This window comes from Falco naumanni, chromosome 9 (assembly GCF_017639655.2).
Source record: "Falco naumanni isolate bFalNau1 chromosome 9, bFalNau1.pat, whole genome shotgun sequence".
Lineage (NCBI taxonomy): Eukaryota > Metazoa > Chordata > Aves > Falconiformes > Falconidae > Falco > Falco naumanni.
The window spans coordinates 45220309-45244549 of NC_054062.1; the positions used below are offsets into that span (position 1 = coordinate 45220309).

Here is a 24241-nt window from a genome sequence, read left to right on the forward strand (position 1 = left end):
GTCTTTGCAGTCCAATTAAAGGTAGGCCGAAAAGGTTGTTGGATGAAAACAAAATAATTGCAATGGGAGAAATAATGTCACGGTAAAACTCACGTTTTTTAATACAAAGTCATCATGATCACTGAGTATCATACCTAAGTTTCAGATTCACATCTTCATGTCTTTGGATAGCTTTTAGTTCGCCAAGTTGCAGAGCTCTGCAACAAATTAACATCTTCCAGTTTTATTTGGTAATGATTTACAAATGGCCTACACAACTTAAAACTGTTGTTCCATCTTCTATGACAGCAAAGGCACTTCAGATAACTGAAGTGCCTTTTATCATGTTCTTATATGATTATGAAAAAGGAAATATTGATTTTGAGCAGACTGTATTGGAATAAATTGCCTTGACATGATGGTATTGTCAGAGGAAGATTAAACATGTAAAATATGATCTTGGTTTCACATTTACAAGGACATGTGCATGAGCAACAATCAGCCTTGGAACTACAGTGATTTAAATAAAGCCTAATATATGGATTTGATAATGTCTTATATTATTGCATCAGAGAAATTAAATATGGAAAAGTTCTATTAAAAAGATTTCCTTTTCCTGACCATGTGCTTCATCTATCCTACTGTACAAAATTTCAAGTGATCGAAACTGTTTGATTCCTAATAGATTCTATTATCGGGAGGAATTTTTTCATCATCCTTCTTCCCTGACATCCCTTTTAGTCTAGGCTGCTACCGAAGCTCTGCTGTTTTCTCAGAAAATAATTCAGGATTTACAGTGGGGAAAAGACGGCAGACAACAGATGCAAATGTAGGCACACACATAGCATAGAGAACAAATCTCTTTGTGTGGTGATTAGCATAGTTATGGAAAAGAGGGGATCCTTTTTTCCAGTCCTTGCTGAAATTCTGTCCAGGTCTTGTTACAGACATCTTAATTAATTTTGGATGAGGCTTGTGGTCTCAGTATCAAGTCCTGGTCTGAGAAGACTTTCCAAAATCTCTGGTAGATATTCAGCTATTTTTATGAGTCGGAGAATGGAATTGTTTTCCCTCTGTAGAAACAGATAGATGCTTTTCCTTTGGAGAAAAAGCAGTGTGTCCTGTTGAGATAGCTGAGCTGATGGTGTGAATGCCTCCTGGCCATCCAGCAAGTGTGCTTCTAGATGAAGCTTTAGTTAAAAATGTGAACTGAAAACATTATTTGTTTCAATACCCAGCAGACATTTTTGACATAACCTCTGCAGAACAGCTCAGCCTGAAACCATGTCTGAATCTGCAGAACACTTTACTCCTTTTGGAAAACACATGTATTTTAAGGGAATTTAGAGCAGTACTTTAGGTATACCGACACAAGGAACTGCTCTCGTAACTAAATTATAAGGATACCAGTGTGAGAGAGGAATTATGAGCTCCAAAATTTTATAATAATTTACTGACTTTTGATGCGTCCACAGGTCTCAAAACTTCCCTAGCACCTTAAATGTGCAGCGTTTGCCATTTTGATGGTTCAGCATTGTGCATTTCTGCCATCTATTGGCGAAACCTTTGAAACGGCCAAATTCTGTGCCGCTTACAAAGCTCGTGTATTTTATACAGTTTTAAAGCATTTTGTGTCCTTTTACTTACACTATAAGTTATTTTATGTGTAATGGAAGCTGAATTCTGTAATATTTCCTAGGAAAACTGTATTCTATGTATATGTGCATATGCACTACCTTTATTATGTGCAGTAAACATTTTTTTGTACGCTTCAAATGCCTTCAACCAGCTATCGGAATGAATTTAATGAAAATAGTTCTGACAACTCAATCTGCTTGGTGGCTGGTCAACAATAAGTCATTGAACGGACCATATCACATTTGTGTTATATAGAAGACAGCAATTTTTTGCTTTCTTCTAGACCCCTTGATAGGTTGAGTTTTGTCAGAGCATGTATGTTTTGACAGGGTACCAGTTAAGGTGATACTTCACAACAGGCTCTTGAGTTGTTGCAATATTAATAGCAAAAGGTAACCTTGTGACAAGTGTGTGTTTGTCATGGCATCCAGTATGAATTCCTACCAATACTGTTGCATGCAGTTGTGAAAATATGCTTCTCCTCCTTTCTCCCCCACTAAGTCAGCCAAAAGACACTGGAGCAGAGGAGAACCACAAGGGCAGTACTGGTCTCAGGTGTCATTAGTTCCCGTCATCTAGCTGACATTCATAGAAACTGAGTGCTCGTGTCCCTACAACTCGGAATTCCAAGTAAACTGGATGATTTAAATCATCTTCTGTTCCCAGTCTATCACTGTTTGTGAGTGGCACTTAACACTGCACAGAAAACGGAGCCTGATTTTGTCCTGTTCTATTCTGCTGTGATTGGGAGGGGCTGTAGGCAGGGGGGAACCTTGATTTTTCCTGTGCACGAGTGGCAGGCTTAGCCAAAAGCAGTCATGCGCTGACGGCTGAGGAGCTATGGCAAGTTAATATCATAGCTGATACCAGTTATATTGCTTTAATCAAAAGTGCTTCCTAGTTTATCTGGCTTGGCTGGCCTCTTCCACCTTTTCTTTTCACTTTCTGAGAGGAAAAACTTGCTTGAGCAATAATGCGTCTTGAGTGGGGAAAAAAAGAAATAATCCAGTCTTAAGTTTATAGTTAACTGTAAAAAATGTGTATAGTTTGGCATCCTACTTTACACAGAATCCCAAGCCCTGCCTGTCGCTACCTTATTCCCTTCATTGTGAAGTGTTACACCCACTAGCATCGCTGGTTAACTTTATCAGAGAGGATTTTACTTTTCCTCCAGAATATAAGGATTAAATTACTTCAGTCAAGAACACATCCCTGACAAGAGTCAAAGCAGGACATGTCAGATACATTTCAATACTTCATAGTTCTTTGTCCATTTAATGACTGCCATGGCAATGCTGAGGGATTTACATCAGTATTTATAGTTTTATCACTCAAACGTGACATTTAATAGAAAAGCAAATGGGATAGGATTTTTTTCTAAAATGTATACATAAATACAGTTCTTTATTTTGACCACTTAATTACTTTTTAGTGTAATTCTTTGTTTTCTCTGAGATTGATTAATAGGCCTAGTGTGGCTTGTTTTAAACATACGGAAATAGCGCTAACTTTCTTAAATATTTCTTGAAGTTCTGTAAACTATATGTGCCAGTCCCACTGAAAACCAACATTAAGTAGTCTGCAGAGTGAATTGTTAAAACTGCTGGATGTGACTGACCCAGACATGATGACTTAAAAATGGCTGGCTTAATGGATGCGTGTATTAGCGTTCTCCTTAGTTGTGTTAAGAAGGCAAGTATGCCATCATTGCATGATTGGCTTTTTCTCAGTTATAAAATAAAATATATATGGGACACTTCTGCCTTTTCTTCATTATCCCTGGCATGTCTACTGTGCTGCTAGCAATAGAACGCTACAATTACAGTGTCTTTTATTTGCAATGCAGTTAAGTCCATGGATGGTTACCATAGTTCATAAACACTTTCTTCTTTTTGAAATTTGATATTTTAAAGTATAAAATATATATAAGTATTTTGGACTTCTGTTTTGGGGTTAGTTTTTTGTTTTCTTCATTAGCAGTAAAGGTAATCGGGATTTTCATTTAAACAACCTAAATATGAATGCCATAAGAGTTGTTTCCTTGCCTGCCGAGATGAAGTCATATAGACAACGCTCCCTTCACTAAAACACTCTTAGTATTCTTTTGTGGTTACAATATTTAGAACTTCTAAAGGTATACTAAATATTCTTCAGCATTTGTTTTTCAGATAGATGTTTGTTTGCATAGTGTAAGCCAAACTATTCCCCGCCCCATATTTTACAAAGGAACTAACTTAACCATCTAGGCTTTACGCTATCTGATCCACCCAAACTGTCTCTTGCTATCACCGCTTAATGGTCTGTTTCATGTGTTTTCTAGACACTGATCCATAAACATTCATGATCATAGTCTGCCAAATTTAGTAATTAGGTAACATAGCAGGTTATTATGGTATAGATGACTGCTAAATTCTCAGTAGCTTATGATAACTGATGCGAACTTTTCCACCCCTATTTAATTCAGTCACACTCCCTCTAGGACTGTAGTAGGACGGTATTATTAAGTATATGGAATTTATGCTGAAAAATAAGTTGTTGCAATTCCTCTGCATAGCCAAACATTTGCAATTTTTGTAAGATGGTATGTAATTTTCTGCTCTCCGTATCCCTTCCTGTCTACTCAAAATATTTTCTCGACATCCAGATATTATGTGAAAAAACACACTGTTGTTTTCTTTTTATCCTGCTTTTTATTAGCACTTTAATTACTTTATGAGTGCTTTTGTGTTCTCCAGTGGTTTCAGTGGTCTTGTAGACTCTGTGTTTAGGTCCCTTCTGCCCAAATGAAGGCTACCCAAACGGTACGGTTTTGTCTTTAATAGGATGTGGAATAGTGTTCTAAAAGAAGAAAACCCTTTCATTCAAACTGCTTAAGGAACCTGTAATTCACTTATGCTGTCTTCTGACGTTTGTGTTCTTTTGCGTGAGGGGCATTTAAAAATGCTGTTTGAGGTGCTAAAAAGGATCATTGCAAGGCCATTAGATGCTTTCCAAGTTTTCCTGAGCTACCTACAACATGTAACTAAACCGTACACTTTCCTGAATGGTAGTATGAGCAATAAGATTATATTTTTTCAATGTAACTAATTGTTTCTTATCTTTAAAAGTCAGCTGAAAGACCAGTTGAATGTCATGTCCTAGCTCCAAGAAAGTATGTTTGCTTGTACAGCACCTTGTAGGCATTCAATAGACATTATCCAGTAGTTTTACTCCCTGATATCATCTTGCACTGATTTCTTGGGAACTGCTTTTTTTAATACATTGTATCTGGGTGATCTTGCAGGGTCTGATCTTCTCACCTTTTGAATTTTCAATGGTTGTTGTTTACTCTATTTTATGCTTTGTAAGTAATATAATTAATAATCTGCATAAGCACCAAACCAGCAGTCCTTATACCTAGAATACAAGAGTTCATGTTCTGGTATTTTTGACGTGAGTTCTATGATTTCTGATGACCATCTTTTGAGCTTTAGCTCATTTTGTATTTCTAAGCATTTAACTTCTGTAAGACAGCTTAGAGGATCTCTTTTATTTCCAAGCCCTGGACTAAGTGTACTGACATGTCTATGAAGTTCTCATTAATTCAGCACCAGTTGTGTAGTGTGCTCTGTGGTGCATGAGGCTTGGTTTATGTGGAATTAAGGAAGGATGCATTACGCAATTTAAGGTAAAAGAAAACCACCCTAGCCATGTTTCTCCTGACCTTTTTGCTAGACTGAATTAGTCATAAGGAAATCCTGTTGAGACTGGAATCGATAGAAATTGATGCAAAGATAGTTGGGATCTCACTTGAAAGATTAGAAGTTAGGAGCTCTGTAGGAGACTTTCGAAAGTGCATATAGCGGCTGTTCTTACTGAATATCGGAGAGCTCTCAATGAACTTATTTTATGAAATGAGACTGGAGGTTTAGATAAGCCAGATCATTCATATCCTTTCAGTAACCTCTTGGCAATTCCTTCACTTAACTTTACATAAATGAATCTAAGATAAGTCAAGAGGGGATTTGATTAAGATTTTCACTTTTATTACAATTCCAAACTCAAAAGGGGAAGCTTCATTTATGTGTTTATTCAGCTGCAATGCTTGGCCATCACCTGACAGGCCAGACCCCCCCTGGGATTAGGTCAGATGAGTTGTTCTGCTTCTGTGCTTCAGGGATCAATGTGAGCAAAATTCGGACCTTCCTGCTCATGTGACGTTTCAGAAGTAACAGCTGGGTGGATAATAGCTTCTAACAGTGCTACATTGCTCCTCGGTCTGTTCCTTGATCCCCTATTCAATTTTGCAATTGCAGTAATTTGCCATACAAAGTCAGGTGAGATGTAGAGAAGGAATATTTGGGATACAGAGTTAAGTGTTTTTCCAGCTAAAGTATTTAATGCTTTTTTCTAAGGTTTTGGACTGCAGGGTATACCATCTGGCAGAATTTCATATGATACTGACTGAAGCCAAGAAAACAGTATCTTCCATAGTTTGCTACTTTTTGCCAGTTTTCACATCAATTTTTTAAATGCCTAAGGTTCTCTAGTACTTCTGTATTTATAGTGTCCGTGCATAAATTGCACAGGGTTTATTTTTGATTCGCTGCTGACCTCCAGACATTTAGCCTTCATTAATCTTGTTATCACCTTCAGCAGTGTTTAGTATTATAGTATCTCAAATTCTACATAATGTAAAAAAAATAGAAAGACGGCAGAGAAAATCCAGTCCGTAAATGGAAGGACATTTCTCTGCATCACAAAAGTGTCTCTGAAGTTCTTGACTCTTCCGTAACTACTTACACTGCAGTGGTGTACCTGATGGATTGCCAGAAAAGCTTTTGCCAAAAAACCTAATGATGCTCAAAGGGCAGTATTTGCTTTGAGGTGCATCTTTGTCATTCAGGCATTTAATTTTTAACTCTTTTTGAAAAAATCAGTACATTGTGCTTGCAAATTTTATATAGGCTTATGTTCGTTATGAAACATTTTGCTCTAAATCTATCTACTGATATTACTTCTCTGATTTGATATGTAGAAAGGGATATGAAGCCAAGGAATTTGAATTTTCTTGGTATTTTACATTTCAGCTATCTAAGCTTATCTTGTCTTCAAAATTGCATGGGCATTTGCCAGAAGTAGACTTTCTTATGAAATCTCACTAGCTGCTACTTCAGGTCAAAAGCTGAAATACTGGAAATATTTGACTTCATCAGCTCTCTTGTTTGTTGCTAGAAAAAATATAGCAGATGGCAGATAAAGATCAAAACCAGAATAATGCATCTTTTAATTTAAAAATAGCATTTAAACTTAGGAAAATGTGTGTTTCTACATAAGAAAAATTAGTATATAAAACTTTTTTTTTTTCCTAAGGCTGTGTTCTTGTTTCAGTTATAGGTGATTTATACAGGGAAATAATTTGACTTCTTTTTAGATCAACTCTATAAAGTAGGGCAAGTGGAAGGAAGTGTGCTGTATAGGGGCGGGTCTAGTGCACAGCATCTTGTTCAGCATTATACTTGCAGGGAGTGCTGTTTTTATTAAAAATAATAATATTGTAGCATCACCGTTGACATTTAGCTGAAAAGAATTGGCCACGTAGAATCTTAAGCGTTAAGAGGTTTTCCATTCAAGTTAGGATATTTGGAGATGATAATCTGCATAATGAAAAGGAAAATGTTGTAGTACCTCATAAGTAAAGATGGCTGAGAACAAAATAGTTGTCTACTGCTTTATGATAATTCTGAGGTACTTAGAACTCTCCAGTGGTTATTTCTCCATTATCACCTAGTTTCCCTGCTGCTCAGTATAAAATATCTATTATCTTTATTGTCTTCCTACTTGCTGGTTGTGTTTTTCTTTGATCAACCCCTTACCGGGTGGAACATTTTCCCTCAGAGTGGTAGGCGAGTTTGCGTACCGGTGTGCTCATGCTGCACTGTGGAGATGTACTGGTTCCTTTCCAACCACTGTGCATCCAGCAGTTAATACCAATCTCATTCCTCCACACTGCAGCCCCTTGGCCATTGCAAGTGTCACGTGTTTGAAGATATAAAATAATTGCAGTTGATGCTAGATTTAGGGACTATGGATACGTACCTCCACAACCTAGCAGAAAGGTCTTTTATTGCTACGAGCTGGCGGTAATGTTAATGGCCAGGTATGGCACTGACCCTGTGTGCTGATGTCGGAGCAGTTATTATTTTCACATTGTATCAGTTTGCTCACTCTTACTTAATTCTGCTCTGGGATGCTTTTCTTTGAGGTAAATCAAGAGAGTCAGTGAAGTTCAAGGATGTAATGACTCTTCAGCCTTGTGACAAGAAGAGATAATCACAGTAGAATAAGCATAAAATCTTAATATGATTTGAATGCCTTTCACAAGCTTTGTAGTTTGGTGGTTTTTTTTTTTCAAAATTCAAACATTGCGACCCTTTCCTATTCAACATCCAACTTCCATAGCTATTATTGACATTCTAAATCCTATAAGGATCCTTACCAGTGTTCTGTTACATAAAGGCTGCTGTAGGTAATAGATATGATATTATTTAGAAGTTCAATTTTAATTATTTACTTAAGTGATTAATTATGTATGTAATAAAGTAGTTGTTATTAAGTATTCAACTTCGGATTGCAGAATATACTGTATATCTATACTTATATAATTATTTAAAACTTAGATACTTATTGTTAAAGCATAGTTAATGAAGTGTTTAGTAATGGATAAGTATGTGGTTAGGACAATACTAACTATAAAAAAAATTACTTTTATAGTGGGTAGTTGGCAAGCAGTATATGTCATGATGGTGTGGCAGGCAATGACTGTCTGAGTCTCTACATGTAAAATATTTCAATTGTAAATTCAAATTAGATGGGATAATTTGTAAAGAAAATAGTGTGATCCCAACTTCCATTTTCTACTAAAATCCACGTTAACACTAAGTTTGTGTTCTTCTGTGTTATTTAACTTTCCTTCCTATTGTGTGCGAATTGTAGGTATCAGCACTACAAAAGCAAACGCATCTAGAAAATAAAAACAAACCAAGATAGATTCATCTGGATTTTCTCATGCTCACATTTACCTTGGAAATTTATTTAAAGAAAATGATACATAATTGCATGCAGGGTGGATGGCATACAAAATACGTTGCATTCAGTGGAAAATAGCAAACAATACATAGATTTGGAGGAATGGCATCTTCTAGGAAAACGTCAGACACCTAGACACTGGTTCTAATGTATGCTGATAGTACATAGAAATTTCCCCTATGTGTTCTGAGTGATTTGGTAACACGGGCCTGTTAGTGCAAGTGTTCGTGTGCGCTTGAAACTCCCTGAGAATTTGCTTCTCGGTAGGCAGATCACAGACAGATCTTCTGTCTGACTTGAATTCGAAGAGAGGAGGTTTAAATGCTACACCCTTCACTGGATTTATTCTTGATTCAGCCTTAGTGCTGAACTGACCCTTTGCTTCTCAGGCTTTGTATTTAAACATGATAAGATGCTGAATAGGTGAGGACTATTCTGTAGTAGTGGCATGGGGTGAAATAAGGAATAGTGGTAAGTGGTGTATGACATGACAGCTGTATTTCCAAAAAGCTGTTAAAATGCCGTTATCTTTAATTTCTGTGGAATGTTATGCCTAAATTCTTAATCTAACCGCTGGTATGAAGTATTCCGTTTGTTTTTATTACAGTGTGAATTTATATGCCAGGAATTATTCTTTACACTGAGTAAAAGGGCATCACTTCCTTTGGACAAGCATAAATGTTTTATGGAGTTTGGCACCCACCTGTTCAGAAAATGAGTTTTATTTTTTTTTTTGCACTTGGATCAGAATCACTTATTGAATTTTGTGGTCCTTATTCAATAATTAATATAGCTGTATGTGTCTGCTCATATCTATTCTTTAAATATTTTCTTTGCACACTTTAAAAGCTAAAGAAGATTCAGTGGCTAGAATACATTGTATCGTAGCAGCTGCTTAGAAATGAACCATTTGACTCCTTTTCAAGTCTTATTTCATAGTATGCTCATTGTTTCTTTGGCAGTTATGGCCTGTGCCTTGTGACTCACAGCAGCAAAGACGGGCAGAATTGCAAGTCTTTTTTTAAACCAACGTCCTGCAGCATGAGTCAGGCTTTAGATCTGGCCTTTGTCCTTCCTTTGCCTTTGTTCCTATCATTTGTCCTGCCCCACGGTTACAGCCTCTCAGAATAGCATATTCCTGATTTTAGTGCAATTTGTTCCTGATGAATGCCAGGGAAAATTATACAAGATGCTAACTTGTCGTTCTTCAGGAAGTCAAAGTACTTTATATTAAGCTGTGATGGACACTTTAAAGAACAGACCCCGAGTTTTCCCCAGTGTTCAGTGCCACCTACCTTTCTGCAAGGTTAGCTTGCTGAAGTGTAACCTAGTATTTCAAGGGCCATCTTGATTTTAGTAGCATCATCAATAAAGTATCCAATTAATTTATTCTCCAACCATCAAAGAATTGAGAGGCATGTTTTGCATCCTTTTTGAAGATGGACTTCAGTATCTAGAAAGGATTACACAACTGTAAAATTAAAATAAAAAAAAGAAAAAAAAAAAGATTAAAAAATTCCTTTTCTCCCTAGCTCTTTTTTAACATGAGGTAAATGTGAATATTGTTTATCATTCCCTTCATGCTATCAGCTGTTGTTAAAAACAGCTGACGGCACCACCGTCACTTTGGTGGGATTAGTATTTCCTTTATAAAATATGATGCTTACAGGTTTATGCACTCTTATTTTATGTAAGGATCTGCTGTTCATTCACTGCTGGGTATATCTCTGATTGCCTTATGGAATATGACATAGTCATTGCCTCAAGGGGTAGAAAACAGCAAAGTTAGTGTTTACATATATAGGGCCTGGTTTTGTTCTGGAAATGGTTTAGTACCTTAAGACTTTGAGACTGGGAGTTAAAAAAACTAAAGAATGCAACTCCATGTATTTCTTTAGGAACTTGAATTTGGATCATAAATTTACCTTCTGAATCATTTAGTGAGATTAATGGGCAGTAAGTGCTTGGCGGGATGAACATTAGACTGTTCTGGTTTTGTCATAACCCATAGAGGATGCTGCAGAGCTGCACCAAAACGTAATTGTTGGCCAGCCTGTATAGTTTTTATATTCAGACACACCAGGTTTGGTTTTTTTTTTTCCTATGCATAATACTTTTACCCTGTGTGAAATAGAACCAGTGAAAATTTTACAGGCCTTTTCTTGTAGAGCAATGGCTTTTGCACTGTGGTTTCAGAAACTGCAGCCTGAAAGAGAGGAAGGCTGACAGGTGGAATGTTCTGTGTTGCCTCATTGTAAAATAAATGAAATCTAATTTTCAAGAAGAGAATGGTCACTGGATATAACAAAGTTATTTGTCTTTACAACAGGTTTCCTTGTGTTTCATATTTTGTCTAGATTGCACATTTGGGCACAACTGTAAGCAGTTGGTGTCCTACAAAAGCACAGCAGATCAGTCATCCCCATCAAACCTGTGCTTTAGAGGACAGTAATTTGATACCCACTTCTACCAATACATTGGCTGTCTATGCCAAAGACCTGTTCTTCCCTTGCTGTCTTGGAAGATGATCTAGCAGACACCTAGTTCCTGTGTAGCCAAAGGTAAAGCTCAGTTGGTGAGAAGCTTTGTTTTCTTCTCCTGCATATTTGATATTAATAGTGTCACATTTGGATGGACTTTGAAAGCAAGTTTTCATTTAATTTTAGCAACATTTCCATAAGTTTATCAATCCATTTTTTATGGCAAATTCAGGGAGGGTCACTGAGTGATATGCTCCAAGGATACGCTTTTGTTGAAGATATGGAGACCTTCACTCCTAACATACTTTAAATAGCTTGGGTTCATTGAAGGTACAATAGGTTTTAACAAGTCATCCTAGAGCTCTTTAGAACAGAACGAACGTTGATTGGTTTGGAGTAAATGCTGCCGAGCAGACTGCTGCACACATCGCTGATGTTTCTGGTAACACAAAGTTTAGGAGTTTTAAGTCTACCTTGGACCAGGAGGCTGCCAACTGTGTCCTTCACAGGGGTAGGAAGAAGTCCAGTAACACTGGAAGCAGTGCAAGTTTCCTAACGACATCGACTTTATCTGCTAATTGGACTTCAGATGTTTGCTCAGATGCTCATCTGAGCTAGATAATGGGATATCTAAAAAGTAGCTTTCTTGACAACTGAAGAAGAACATAATTTAGCCTACAGAGAACAATTTTCTGTAATCTAATTTTAAATCTAATACCAAAAATTTAGCCAAGTAGTAGATAGATAATATAGATGGTAGAGAACTGCTTTTGCTGAAAACAATAAGCTGTCTTCTGTAATCAGGCTGTAGAACAAAATGCTATAAAACATTCCACTGGAAAGCAGAAATGTGTGCACATGGGAGCGATAACAAACATCTTTGTGTGGCTCTGTGATGCTGAATATTGCTTCTCAGCACAATATATTATCATCCTGCTGCTGCTGAAATTTAGATACATATTTAATTTTTTGAACACATTTATTTTACATTTATTTCGAGATTTTGTTATTTAATTCGTGTTTTCAAGTTTTGATGTATGCAAAAGATTTGGCTGGCAGTGCAGTGACAGAAGAAGAGAGAAAACTGATAAAAATCTGGCTGTGCCAGGGATTTGAGAGAGTTAAAGGGATACTGTGAAAATTACTAAAGCCAAAATACAGGTTATATAAACTAAACAGCTTGGCTCTTGCTATTTATTATTTGTGTAATGTTTTCCTTTAGAGATGTTCCATGCTTGCAAGGTAAATGGATTCTACACTCAAACATTTGCTGTGCTAAGTACAAAGTACGCTAATGATAGGTTTAAAATTGGGTAACAACAAGATTCTAATACTAGTCGAGATGAAATACAAAAAGAAAGAAGTGTGCCTTATATGGCAAAAAGTAAGTAGGACGTTCTTTCAGTTTGAGCTGTGCAAGACATGATTAGTAACACAGATAAGTGCTGCCGTGTTCAAATCTTTCCAGTTGGAGAGGAGCCATTCAAGCGCTCACAGATATATATTATATATGCCTGCATGTGTATATAAAGAATCAAAGACTGTTGTTACTAGACCTGGAAGAACTTTACTATTGTGACCAGTGGGAATATGACCATGTTGGTTGTAAGAACTTAGTGTAAAGGTGTCACAGAGGTGGTTTGCCTCAGATTCACTCGCTGCATATTACTTGAAATTTGAAATTTGTGTGTACTGTTCTCCCCATTTAGCATTGTCACCCTTCAAAAACACTTCCAAAACACTTCAAGATCCTGTACATTTCTTATAAGCACATGGTGTGGTCTATTTTTGTGTCTGCTTTGCATTGTGCTCCAGATGGCATTGATGTATTTTTGGCATGTACATCTTTGTGTCTCCTCTGGGGACAAAAAATAGGAACAATAAGCATATTCCTCGAAATGAAGATAGCTTTTCAAGATGAAGTTTGTATGTTATGCTCAAAGCAGTGAAGTTGACTAAGAAAGCATGTCATATATTGTGGAAGGTAATATCTCACATTAACATTTTATTTTAAAGAGCTTTTCCTAACTGAATGAGATGATAGCTGGCTGAAGAAAAATCCAGTTTTGGGAATATTCACAGACTGAGTCTGCTTGAGAAACTAATGCACTCTCTTCTTTGGGCTCTTGCCCGATGGCTAAATTATGTTGATTTTTTTTTTTTTTCCCTTCAGTAATATAGCCGTCATTAACTGGGATTAGATGAAGGGTTCTTGTGTCTATTTGGTTGTAGTTTTTTGTTGGTTTTTCTTTTTCTTTTATTTCATTTCATCTGGGATAAATCCTGTAAGAGTTTGGCTGATTATGCAACCTTTGCCTTCTGCATACTAGCTTTAACCAGAAGACAGATATATCAAGTTGGCAAAGAAAATAATACACAGTAAATAATACCCTTTATGTATGTGAACTACAAGAACCGTGTTCTTTATGAGAGGACCTGTTCGTTACAAGTGAACAGCATCACATTTTGGGGGTTTGGATCGATGGGTGTGGTTCTTTGGTGTATCTGAAAGAAGCTTATGTGGTAATATCCGGATAGAAGATGGCTTTTAAGCTCTAATACATCACGGATCAGAGCAGCATCTGCACTGCCTGCCTGCTTCTGTGATTTGTTTTGTCCGTCCACTTTGTGATACTCATAGTCTGTTTTGTGAGGCTGAGTTTTGTGTTTGAATCAATTCTGTTTGTTTCATGTTAAGAGCAGTGGACTAGATTATACTGAATGATCTTTTGATAACAACATGTAAAAGTGAACTTTGTTATCCTGTGTCCAGTTAAATAAATCTGCTTCCAAAGAGAAGTTCTGTTAAAGAAAGAACTCTGAGCTATCTCTCAGTGTTGATACTGAATTAATAACTGAAGGGTAAATACATGACTGTCTTCGCTGTTAGCGGATGCTGTGACTGAAGACTGGACCACAGTACTTATGTGCCGTGCTCCTGAAGCTGAAGATACATAGTCATGATTCCCGGCAAGATTTTAGTCTACCACAACCCTTCTGGGGGCACACGTACAGAAACTTTTAAAAGTACCAGAAGGCGTAAAAAATCTCTTGGAGAATTGTTTCAAAATGGATATCGTGTCAAAGCTGGACATAATATCCCTGAAAAGGAAGAACAACATACTTTTCGCAACTCCTTGGTGTCTTGTTACAGGGTCGGCTCATACTGGGGTAAGGTCTGAGTTTTTCTTCGGAACTGTAGTTTGTGATTCTGTCTCTGGTGCTAGTGTTGTTTTCTTCTAAAAAGATATTATATATAATTTTTCAACCTCAAAATAATGCTCCGGTATTTTGGTTCCTTTTTCCTTCCCAAACTCACATGCTGTAGGCTGCTGGTATCTCCCTCATCAAAGGGATTTAGTCTTCACCTAGAATCAGGTAATCCAGTCTTTACCAAAGGATGGAATGGAGTATTCTGCAATGGTGGAGTTATAAAATAAAAAAAAAAAAAAAAAAATAAAAAAAATGCTGATTTTCTTTTAATAGGTGTACAAGTTAAAGAAACAGAGAGTTCTATTAACAAGTCTTCGATACAGCATTCTTTGAAAACAATTAGTATACAACCTGTACAGATTCTGAACTCGAAGCAGTTTTACTGTACCGGTTTGTAGGGTGTTGACTTTTTCAAGCTGTGGGCTGTTTTCTCTGCTTATACATTTGCATAACAGAGGCAGGGAAATGTATCAAAATATTTGGGCTGCGTTGCTTCCAGGGAATGGCAGATTCTTTTCCTCCCGTGCTATTTCTTCCCATCTTGTGTATTGAGCTTTCATTTTCAAACAAATGAGGCTGTGGAATCTCTGGTTGCTCTGCTACACTATCTGAAGGCATTCAGGATGGGATTATTTTATATCCGAAAACTTACCCCTCCATTGTACATGTCTCAGTAAAGGTTCTGATTTCCTAAGTATGGTTTCTGGTTTGCTCAGTCTGCAGTAAACCATATGGTCTTAATGAAATACCAGGGTAGAAGTAGTCCATTGATATGTTTGACGAAGACACCGGTCTGATGCGTGGGTGAATGGTTTGTCAGGGATAGAAATGGTGTATAGGATCTCTGTGTATTGAATCCTTGTACCAATATTTTGGATATGCTATTGTCAATAAGCAAGAAAAAGCAACTTACGACAATAAGAGAGGGATTATGTATCTCATTGATGAGAAATAATGTGTAATGCTGGATGCTGTTGTTGGTAGATTGACTTTTCATGTTGTGTGAAGAAATATCCCAATTTCTGTTTCTGCTTTTTCGAATCTCGTTACAGACAGATAAGTTCAGTTGTTATTTTTTCCTCTTTCCCTTTATAGATTTAAAATGACATATTTTCTTTTTTGGAGAGTTTGTAACCTACAGGTAAACCTGATTTCTGCTGTATGTGAATCCAGTGGAAAGCATTAGTTCAGCAGAGAGACTGCAAAACTCCTTGAGAGACAGGAAAATACTGTATTTCCGCACCGTTAAGACTGTAAAGTCAAATAGCGCTTAAAGTAATATTTGTTTTGTTGTAAACTTTAGAGAGAAAATAATTTTGTACTGTAATTGTATTGCTACCGGCACATAGTTTATTGGTTGTGTTTGTGTCACAGTTCTGGTCGTCCATTTTACTGGGTCCTTAGTAAAGAGTCTGAAAGCAGTGGCAGGAGAATATTTGCAGCACCCCTCACAGAACTGAGCAAGCATCTAGCGAAATGAGAAAAATGCCTCTGTTGTTTTCTGGATCTACCTTAGTATTTCAACATAGTACGTTGTTTCCTATTCCACAGATTATTGATTTTGATAATATTTAAGATTGATTTCAGGTTTTTGGGCGGTACTTGGCCTCTCTTATTGACCCTTCAAAATTGGCCTGAAAGACGTGGATGTGTCAAATTTCCATATCTAAATTCAGCGTATAGAATTTCAGGAGGTAGGCACTTGATCTCTGGGAGTCAGGTGTGGTTTGGGGGGATTTTCTGTTTGGTTTGGTTTTGTTTTTTTTTTCTTTTTACAGATTCCAGGTTGAGCACTCAGAATCTGAAATAATACTAGATGGCACATGTTATCCAGGACATTACCTAGTAAAAATAATAGGACACATTACACATGTATTTTATGTTTACTTTGAAAATGGTCTGTTAGCTGTACAGGCAACACAGGTAGCTAAACAAATATTTTCATAGTAAGAAAATAATCCTGTGGTATACTTGGAGGTTCATTTGAATCGTCATAACTACAACTCAAATTGTTGTACTAGAGGTGGAAGCTATTGACTAAAATTCTTTGTCTCATATTGTTAAAGGAATCTGATTTGCTAATAATACAAGTGTTTTGTGGTCTAGAAGTTTGTGAATCTTTCAGCTTTGTCCCAGGTGTTGCAGCTGAAATAAACCCCAGCTCAGAAGCATACTTGTGTCATCCTTTTAGAAGCAGCAGACTGACAAACTGAAGAGGCCCTTTATTTTATCTGTATATTTTACCTGTGATTAGAGAGATCTTCTAGGTAAATTACATCTTCCAAGAGTTATTTTTTGTATAAATGGTATAAAATAAATTCCAAAATATTGCTAATGAAAGGGAGAGATACACATTTCTATACATAGCTGACACAGCTTTTGGAAAATGGGATTTTTTTGGTAGTGTTCCTACTTACAGAATTTTGCTTACTAATCTTGGTGCATAAACAAACATCACAAATTTCTGTTCTTGGTGAGTTGGTGGGCCTGGAAGAGATAACATCTTAGCTGGGAGGTAAATTTGATTTGAAAATGGTGAGAGAGCATAGTGTGGGGCATTCTGTTACTGATTTACAAATTACTGAGTACATCTGTAATTTGTCCCTACGGGTGGCGCTGTTTTGGCTGCCTGGCTTTGTGTTCGTGGTGTCGTGGGGAGCAGACGCAGCAGGCAGGGTGGGTTTGGCTGGCAAACGCTGCCCGCACTGATGCTGGTCTGCTCAGCCCCCGCGAGCGAGGTACTGTGAGTACCTGCAAACAGGGTTACTCAAATCTACAGCTGCAGCCCTGACATTGTCCAGTCCCTCTATGTGTTTTGTTCAGATCATGTTTCAGAGGTCTTTCTTTACACTTTTCTGGAATACCCATCCCTGGCGAAGAAGCATGGTCAGCAGGTCAAGGGAGGTGATTCTGCCTGAAGTTCTGTGTCCAGCTTTGGGGCACAGGAAAGACACGGACCTGTTGGAGCGAGCCCAGAGGAGGCCACACAGATGGTCAAAGGGCTGGAGCCCCTCTCCTGTGAAGAGAGTCTGAGAGAGTTGGGGCCGTTCAGCCTGGAGAAGAGAAGGCTCCAGGGAGACCCTAGAGCAGCCTTCCAGTACCTAAAGGGGGCTTATAGGAAAGATGGCGACAAGCTTTTTAGCGGGGCCTGTAGCAACAGGACAAGGGCTAATGGTTTTAAACTAAAGGAGGGCAGATTTAGACTATGTATAAGGAAGAAATGTTTCACAGTGAGGGTGGTGAAACACCGGCACAGGCTACCCAGAGGTGGTGGATGCTCCATCCCAGGAAACGTTCCAGGCCAGGTGGGATGGGGCTCTGAGCAGCTTATCCAGTTGAAGAAGTCCCTGCTCATTGCAGGGGGTGGTGGTGGCGGTGGGGCTGGACTAGATAGCCATTAAAGATCTCTTCCAGCCCCAATTGTTCTATGAAAATCATATAAAATGACATGTTTATAGTAATCTAATAACAGATCTCTTTGGGTCTTGAAAAGTACAGAATACTGGGAAGAGTTCATCTGGCATCATGATAAGGAAAACTGTGGTTTTTCATTTCATCTTTGATTTGAGATTTGAACCACGCAAAGCAGGTAATACACTGAGGTTTCTGAAGATCAAAATTTGGTCCTTTCTGTGGAGTAATTAATTTAGCTATAAGGCATAGCCCCGCAAGTAAAGTCCTAGAGAAGATCCAGAGGTTACAAGGCGATTGTACGTTTTACAATTACAAGCCAGTTTTATTTGTAGTTCAATTAAACCATTCAAGCAAACTCTGGACTTTTTAAAATTTTATTTTAAATTCTGTTCTCTAGAGGGAATTTTTAAAAATAGTGTAGGTCCTAGCAAGTGCAGAGCTTAATCCATAGTGATTTTCGTCTTTCACAAAAAAAATACTTTGAAGCTGTAGTCTCTTTTTTCTATTTGATGTCTCAACAACTAAAATAAAGCTTAAGCACTGTAAGAGTTTGGAGGTAAGAGATTTTATTGCGAACTTTGTTCCTCAGGCATCTTTTTGAATCATTGCAATAGGTAACTTGGGCATCTCATTAACTTCAAAAGTCGTGCAAAACATTTGAAAGGAAAGATTTTTCTCCCATCAACCATTTATCAAAAAGTTCCAAAAGAATGGAGCGAGGGAGGTAGCTGGACAGAACAGAGCTGAGAAAGCTTAGGGTTGCTAGTAAAGTTCCTCTCCATCCCTGTCCAGCCACATCTCTTTGGATAGCAGTAGCAACTGTGGGAACTACTGAAAGTGGAGCAGAGGGACATGTCTCTTATTTCAGCACTATGATCCAAAATGTTCATTCTCTAATCGAAAATGGATGTGAAGTTCGTAGTTGTTAAGCATCATTGTATTGCTCTTCCTCTAGATCCCCAAATCCAGTTTTCAAGTTGCGATTAATCTTCAGTTCCCTGCAGCCAGTAATTTAAAAGAGACTTTATATCTATGTAATGGACAGGAGTGATTTTCTACTTTAAGGCTACTTAGGAGCCTTAACAAGACTGCTTAATAAGGCTACATATGAGCCTTAGGAAGAGTAAAAATTTTCTTTAACAACTTTCCAAGAATACTGTGGAAATAAAGCCTTGGTTTAAACACATCTCACCACATGCATCTTTGCTCTTGAGTGGAACCTCTCGACTCCACTGAGATGATGACAGTTGTGACCAGGTTTATAAGTTTGCCAGGAACACCTTGAGTTTCTAGAAATAAAAAGCGGTTTATAGCACTGGAATTGGGTCAAATATGTATCAATAAAGAGGATGTATGAGAAGAAGCTGCCCTGGACCTAACTAACAGTCATGATACCATGTTACACAACTTTTATGTAACTTCTGGCTGTACCATTTAATAAAAATTATCCTCAAAGCTTTATTTTAATTTTATAAGCTGTGTATGATACACAAGGTACTTTTATTCATATGCCAAAGATCTGCAGCCAAATTATTTACTATCAGCATAAACCTCTTTTAATAATTTAAGCCTTTAATCTTCTATAGTATCTCCTCTGGTGCACACTGTCTTTGTGTATGCCTCACTGGCTTTGTAGTTGTCTGGGAATTGCTATTTGTACAACCTGATTTCAACACAAAAATGCTATTTCTTTGTGAAAATAATCGCTACTTTAATAGCCAAAGTATAATCTGTTCCTATAGTTATAGCCTGATGGAAGGATTTATAGTAGGTTTGTCATTTTTAAGAGAGAATGTGTTATTTCTCTCTATTCCTGCTTCAGTTTTTTGAAATTTGGGTGGAGGCAGGGAGCATTATTATAATAAAAGATTTTACGTCACTAAGATTTACCAATTTAATCAGGCATATACACAGTCTACTTTATCCAGGTTATCACATCTCATGCCCATAACTTTTACTTTTCACTAACCAATGTGCGAGCTTGGAGGATGCAGATTTGTATGTGCCTCTGACAGCCTGGAAGAGAAGGACACGTGCACTAGAACTTCCAACTGAACCTCAGTGAGGTTTTTTTCCCCTTAGCTTTCAGCCTTTATGTCTCCTCCTATGGCTTCCTACATAAACTAAGGCTTTCTGGTAGGATACTTCAGCTATTAAGGACAAAAGTTTAAAACAGTTTGAAAAAGACCTGGTAAAGGATCTTCGAACCATTAAATATGGAAGAACATTTCAAAGGTATTTGACATTTTGTATGTTATCTATGTTGATTTAATGGATCACTGTCATTGTAAGTGGAATGTTGTTATAATTTGAATTATTCTTTACTAGAGTTTTGTTTTTGTTTTTTTTCTTTACTGCAGGTTTAAGATTTTTAAGAGCCCTTAGACTGATACAGTTTTCAGAAATTTTGCAGTTTCTGAATATCCTTAAAACAAGGTAAGACCTTTTCTTACAATACTGAATTATTGCACTGGTGACAGAACATAAATGTCTTAGGTTTGTGGTCACTGTAATATATGACTTTTTTTTTCCTCAAAAAAAACCCCTTGCTATCTTTTCTTTAAACCTTTTTCTGCTGATGCATGATTTATCAGTGTCAGCATCTTTTGCTATGTGATCAGTAGATTTTATTTGATGTGATGTCACATATCTGAGCAAGACTGGGTGCTGATACATTAAAAGCAGAACGAATTACAGAGCTCTGCACTGATTATACATTGCTTCTTTCCACATAATCGGTCCATATTCTGCTGCCTTGGAAAGACAGAAATCAAAATTCTTTCAACAGATGTAGTTACAAGGTATTTGGAGAAATAATCATTGTGGCTCTGTTTCAGCTTTTTTGAACTAAGCAACCTTTTGCACATCAAAAACATATTAAAAATTAATTTTACACTGAGCTATCTTTATATTGTGTTTATTGTCATTAGCATTTTTTTCAAAGAATAATTAATATACTCGAAGGAACCTTCTGCCTTTCACTGATTCTTTGGGCTATTAATACATGAAAGCTGTGCTGAAACAGCATAACTTTGAAGGAAATAAAAAGGAACCTTCCTGTGCCTTGCAGTTGAAGACACATCACCTTTCATCATTCCTTAGAACGCCCCAGGTGAAGTATTGAGCCCAGCTTCCAATAATTGCTGTAAACTGAGCTCCATTCTGATGTCCTGTGCTCTCTACACTGCTCGATGATGCGGGTGTGAGGGCTTTATATACAAGGAACTCCATTTACTTGCTATGTTAATTAGTAGTGATGGGGGAAATAGATCCTTGAGATTTGTACGTGCTTATGGTAAACAGCTGTGTCTTCAACCCTTAACCTCAAAACTCTTCTCTTTGCTGTAAAACTTTCACGCTGTCTGTCTTTAGCTGTGTGACTGTAAGTAATTCAGTTCTTGTCAAATAAAGAAATCAGAGTGTGCAGTGAAGGTGCAGTCCCAGTAGCTCAGGATACTGCCGATATGGTAAAGGAGAATAATTTGTGCAGGAGCTCAGAAGAGCCAGTACGTTTGCATTTAACACGCAGAGCAACCTTGCTAAAAGAAACGCCAGTCAATGGAGAAGCCCCATAAACTGCAAGGATTTTAGATAAAGCCCCTTGAGGAGCGGTGGATTTGTAAACTTCCAGATCCATAAATGAAGGGATACCGCATTAATCACATTCAGTGTATTCAGAGCTGGCTTATTCAGCATTGACTTGTTCACTTAGATAACATTTCTCTGGTGCAGAATTTTCTCTTAGATTAGATGTTTTATTTATATGAACATCCAAATATCTTTAAACCTCAAATGTTGATTATTAGAAAGCCTGTCAAGCAAAGCTTCCTTGTGTGACTGAGTTTACTCAGCTGATTAATCCCCAGCAGTTCATCACTAACGCCTTTTTTTTAACTTAAAAACTGTCAGTGCCTTGAAACAATTTTTTATGTTTCTCCCTGTTCCTGGTTCTTCAATAGAAAGATATGTCTCCTCTCTTTTGTGTCTTAATAACCTGAAAGGAACTAAATAATTAGGAATACTATCAGTGTTCACAAAACATGATTTTGTAAAATGGGTAAGTCAATTTAAACCAAATGAACAGAATGTCATTTATTTTAGAAAAATTTTTAGTTACGCCTGCCATAAATTTGACCATCTGTGCACTTTGGCTTTTATTAATTGTCTTGTGTGAGTTTAGCTTTTACAAAGCAAAAAATGAGAAAATACATTTATTGCTGCTATTACTAACTTCAATTAGAAAAGTTTGTATTTTCAGTGTGTTCCTAAGTACTATCATAAACAAGAACTACGGTTCGTGTTGTAGGTACAGTTTGCTTTTTCTGCTACAGTACCAAAATACTTTTAAATGAGAGTTTTATTTCTGGATTATTAATCTTTCTTAATGAAAAAAGCAGCATGCTGACCACTTGTGGTTAATGGACAATCTTTAGTAGTTTTGCAAGTGTTAGAGCAGTTAAGCTTGTAGTCTCAATAAAAAAGTTCCCTAAATTCAAGCGTTGATTTCAATTCATACAGTGGCCTTGAATTGTTATTATTCCTGTACTATTGTATGCTTTTGACCAGCTACTGCAACATTCTTTTGTTCAGGGATGATTAAAAATCTTACAGAATTAATATATTTTGCATTTCTTGCAATCCGCTTTCAAGGTTTTAATGAAATTTTCAACATCATTGTTTGTTTGTGAGTGTAAAGACCAAGGAATAATGGCACACTTGGATTGTTTACTGATTGTAAATTCAGTATATTGTTACTAGTCTGAAATGATAGTACAGGGAAAAAAACCACCCAAATTATTTAAAAATTCTGCAAAAGATAAAAGTGCGCTCTGTTTGAGGTGTTATGTGTTTATGTGAAAAAAATACGGAGCTAATTCGACTAGAGGCATTTCATTGTGTTTGGCATTAATAAGAAGTAACTACTGACAAGATGAGAAAGCGATAGGCTATAAAGGGTACTGCTATATTTTTAATGTTTGGTGCAGTTAGAGAAGAAATTTGTTCCTTTTCCTCTTTCCCCAGTAAAGAAAAAAGTTCAACCTAGAAATTAAAATTACTCCTGGAATTAGTGACTAAAATATGGGAATAAAATACACATTTATTATTTATACAATGGGCAGAAGGGCTGTTCTAAACACTGGAGTCCAAAGGAAGAAGCTAAACAGTGCAAAAATAGAAGCAGTGAGAAGACCAGCAATGTAATGTGGGAGTGCTAGATAATTATTAGAATATCTGAAAAATGATTAATTATACTTGAAAAGAAGCAGTAAGGCAAAGCAAAATTTTACAGTGGTGTCTTAAAAGACCACAGTCTGCTAAGGATCTATTTGTTTACTTAGTTTAAAATTAAATGTATTTTACGCAATATCTTTTGTTTCTGTATTTTATGAAATAAAAGGAATTGTGTGGTGTTCAGTTGAAAATTTCTCTCCTTCACTGTTTTCTAATATTTTCCGACAAAACTACAGAGGCTTAGGCAGGGCTCACAGTAAGGGATTTTGCACAGATGTTGGAAAGAGCTTAAAGAGGAGGAAAATGTTTGTGACTAATCCTTCATCTATATTTAGACTGGCAGAAACACAGGGAGTATTTCATAGAGGAGAGAGAAGGCACGGTGTTTAATAAATCTTCAAAAATAAAAGGTACCAAACTCACGTAAATAGTTACTCTTAATGGCTGTTGCCATTTACTTGTATTACAGTAATAAGCGGAGACCAGGTGACACGTCGGTGTATCAGGAGCCTCTTGTGCCCTAAGCCCATGTGAAGGACGATATTTAGCCTTTCACAGCAGAGCTTTCCATCAGCGTGATTCCTATGATTTTTTTAAATCTAGAAACCCATGTTAGGGTCCCGCACTATGTCTGAATGCTGTTGCTGACAAAATATGAACCTTAATCAAGCACGCCTTAAGAAAGAGAGAATTAGGGAATATATGTTGATGTAGGTGAATGCTTATTAATTGCAGAACTGCTGAAATAGTCTCTTAATTTTGAGTACAATATTCATTACAGCACCTGTCATATTACCCAATTGTATTTCTTTCCTAGTACCCACAGATGCCCGCTTTGCTAACTGTAACCCTTAAAATTTTTTTAAGGGAGCCGGTCTGATGAATTTTGCAGGTTCATTTCTCAACTTTGTTTAGAAAAGAATGCATTTTTATCATCCTAAAGTTGTTATAAACAGACGTATAAATTCTACAGTAATGTTGATAATGATTTTTTTTTTATGATTTTTATTCTTTAGGAAAGTATTGCTTTAAGGAATAACAGTGATTTTTCTGAGGCATTATTCTTTGTTATAAATGTTTTCAAAAACTAAGGGCAGCTATTTCCAATACAGTTCCTTGGACGGGTGAGATTATTTAGACATAGTAGTACAGGGACTTTAGTTCCTTCTGTTTTGGTGAAATATCCCTCTTAGCTTTTGAAGTCACAGTGATTTTTG

At 36.9% G+C, this 24241-nt stretch overlaps 1 protein-coding gene across 30 annotated transcripts in view; it reads left to right on the forward strand.

The window, feature by feature from the left end:
- KCNMA1 (potassium calcium-activated channel subfamily M alpha 1) overlaps positions 1-24241 on the forward strand; it is a 504883-nt gene that overhangs the window by 306120 nt on the left and 174522 nt on the right. For 28 of the 30 annotated variants that reach the window (XM_040605548.1, XM_040605549.1, XM_040605523.1 and 25 more), the window contains one exon: positions 20153-20228. In XM_040605548.1, coding sequence (XP_040461482.1) covers positions 20153-20228 — 76 coding nt within the window. Of the gene's footprint in view, positions 1-13761; positions 14337-19736; positions 20028-20152; positions 20229-24241 lie in introns of those variants that run through there. The other 2 variants (XM_040605547.1, XM_040605550.1) reach the window with 2 other exon arrangements.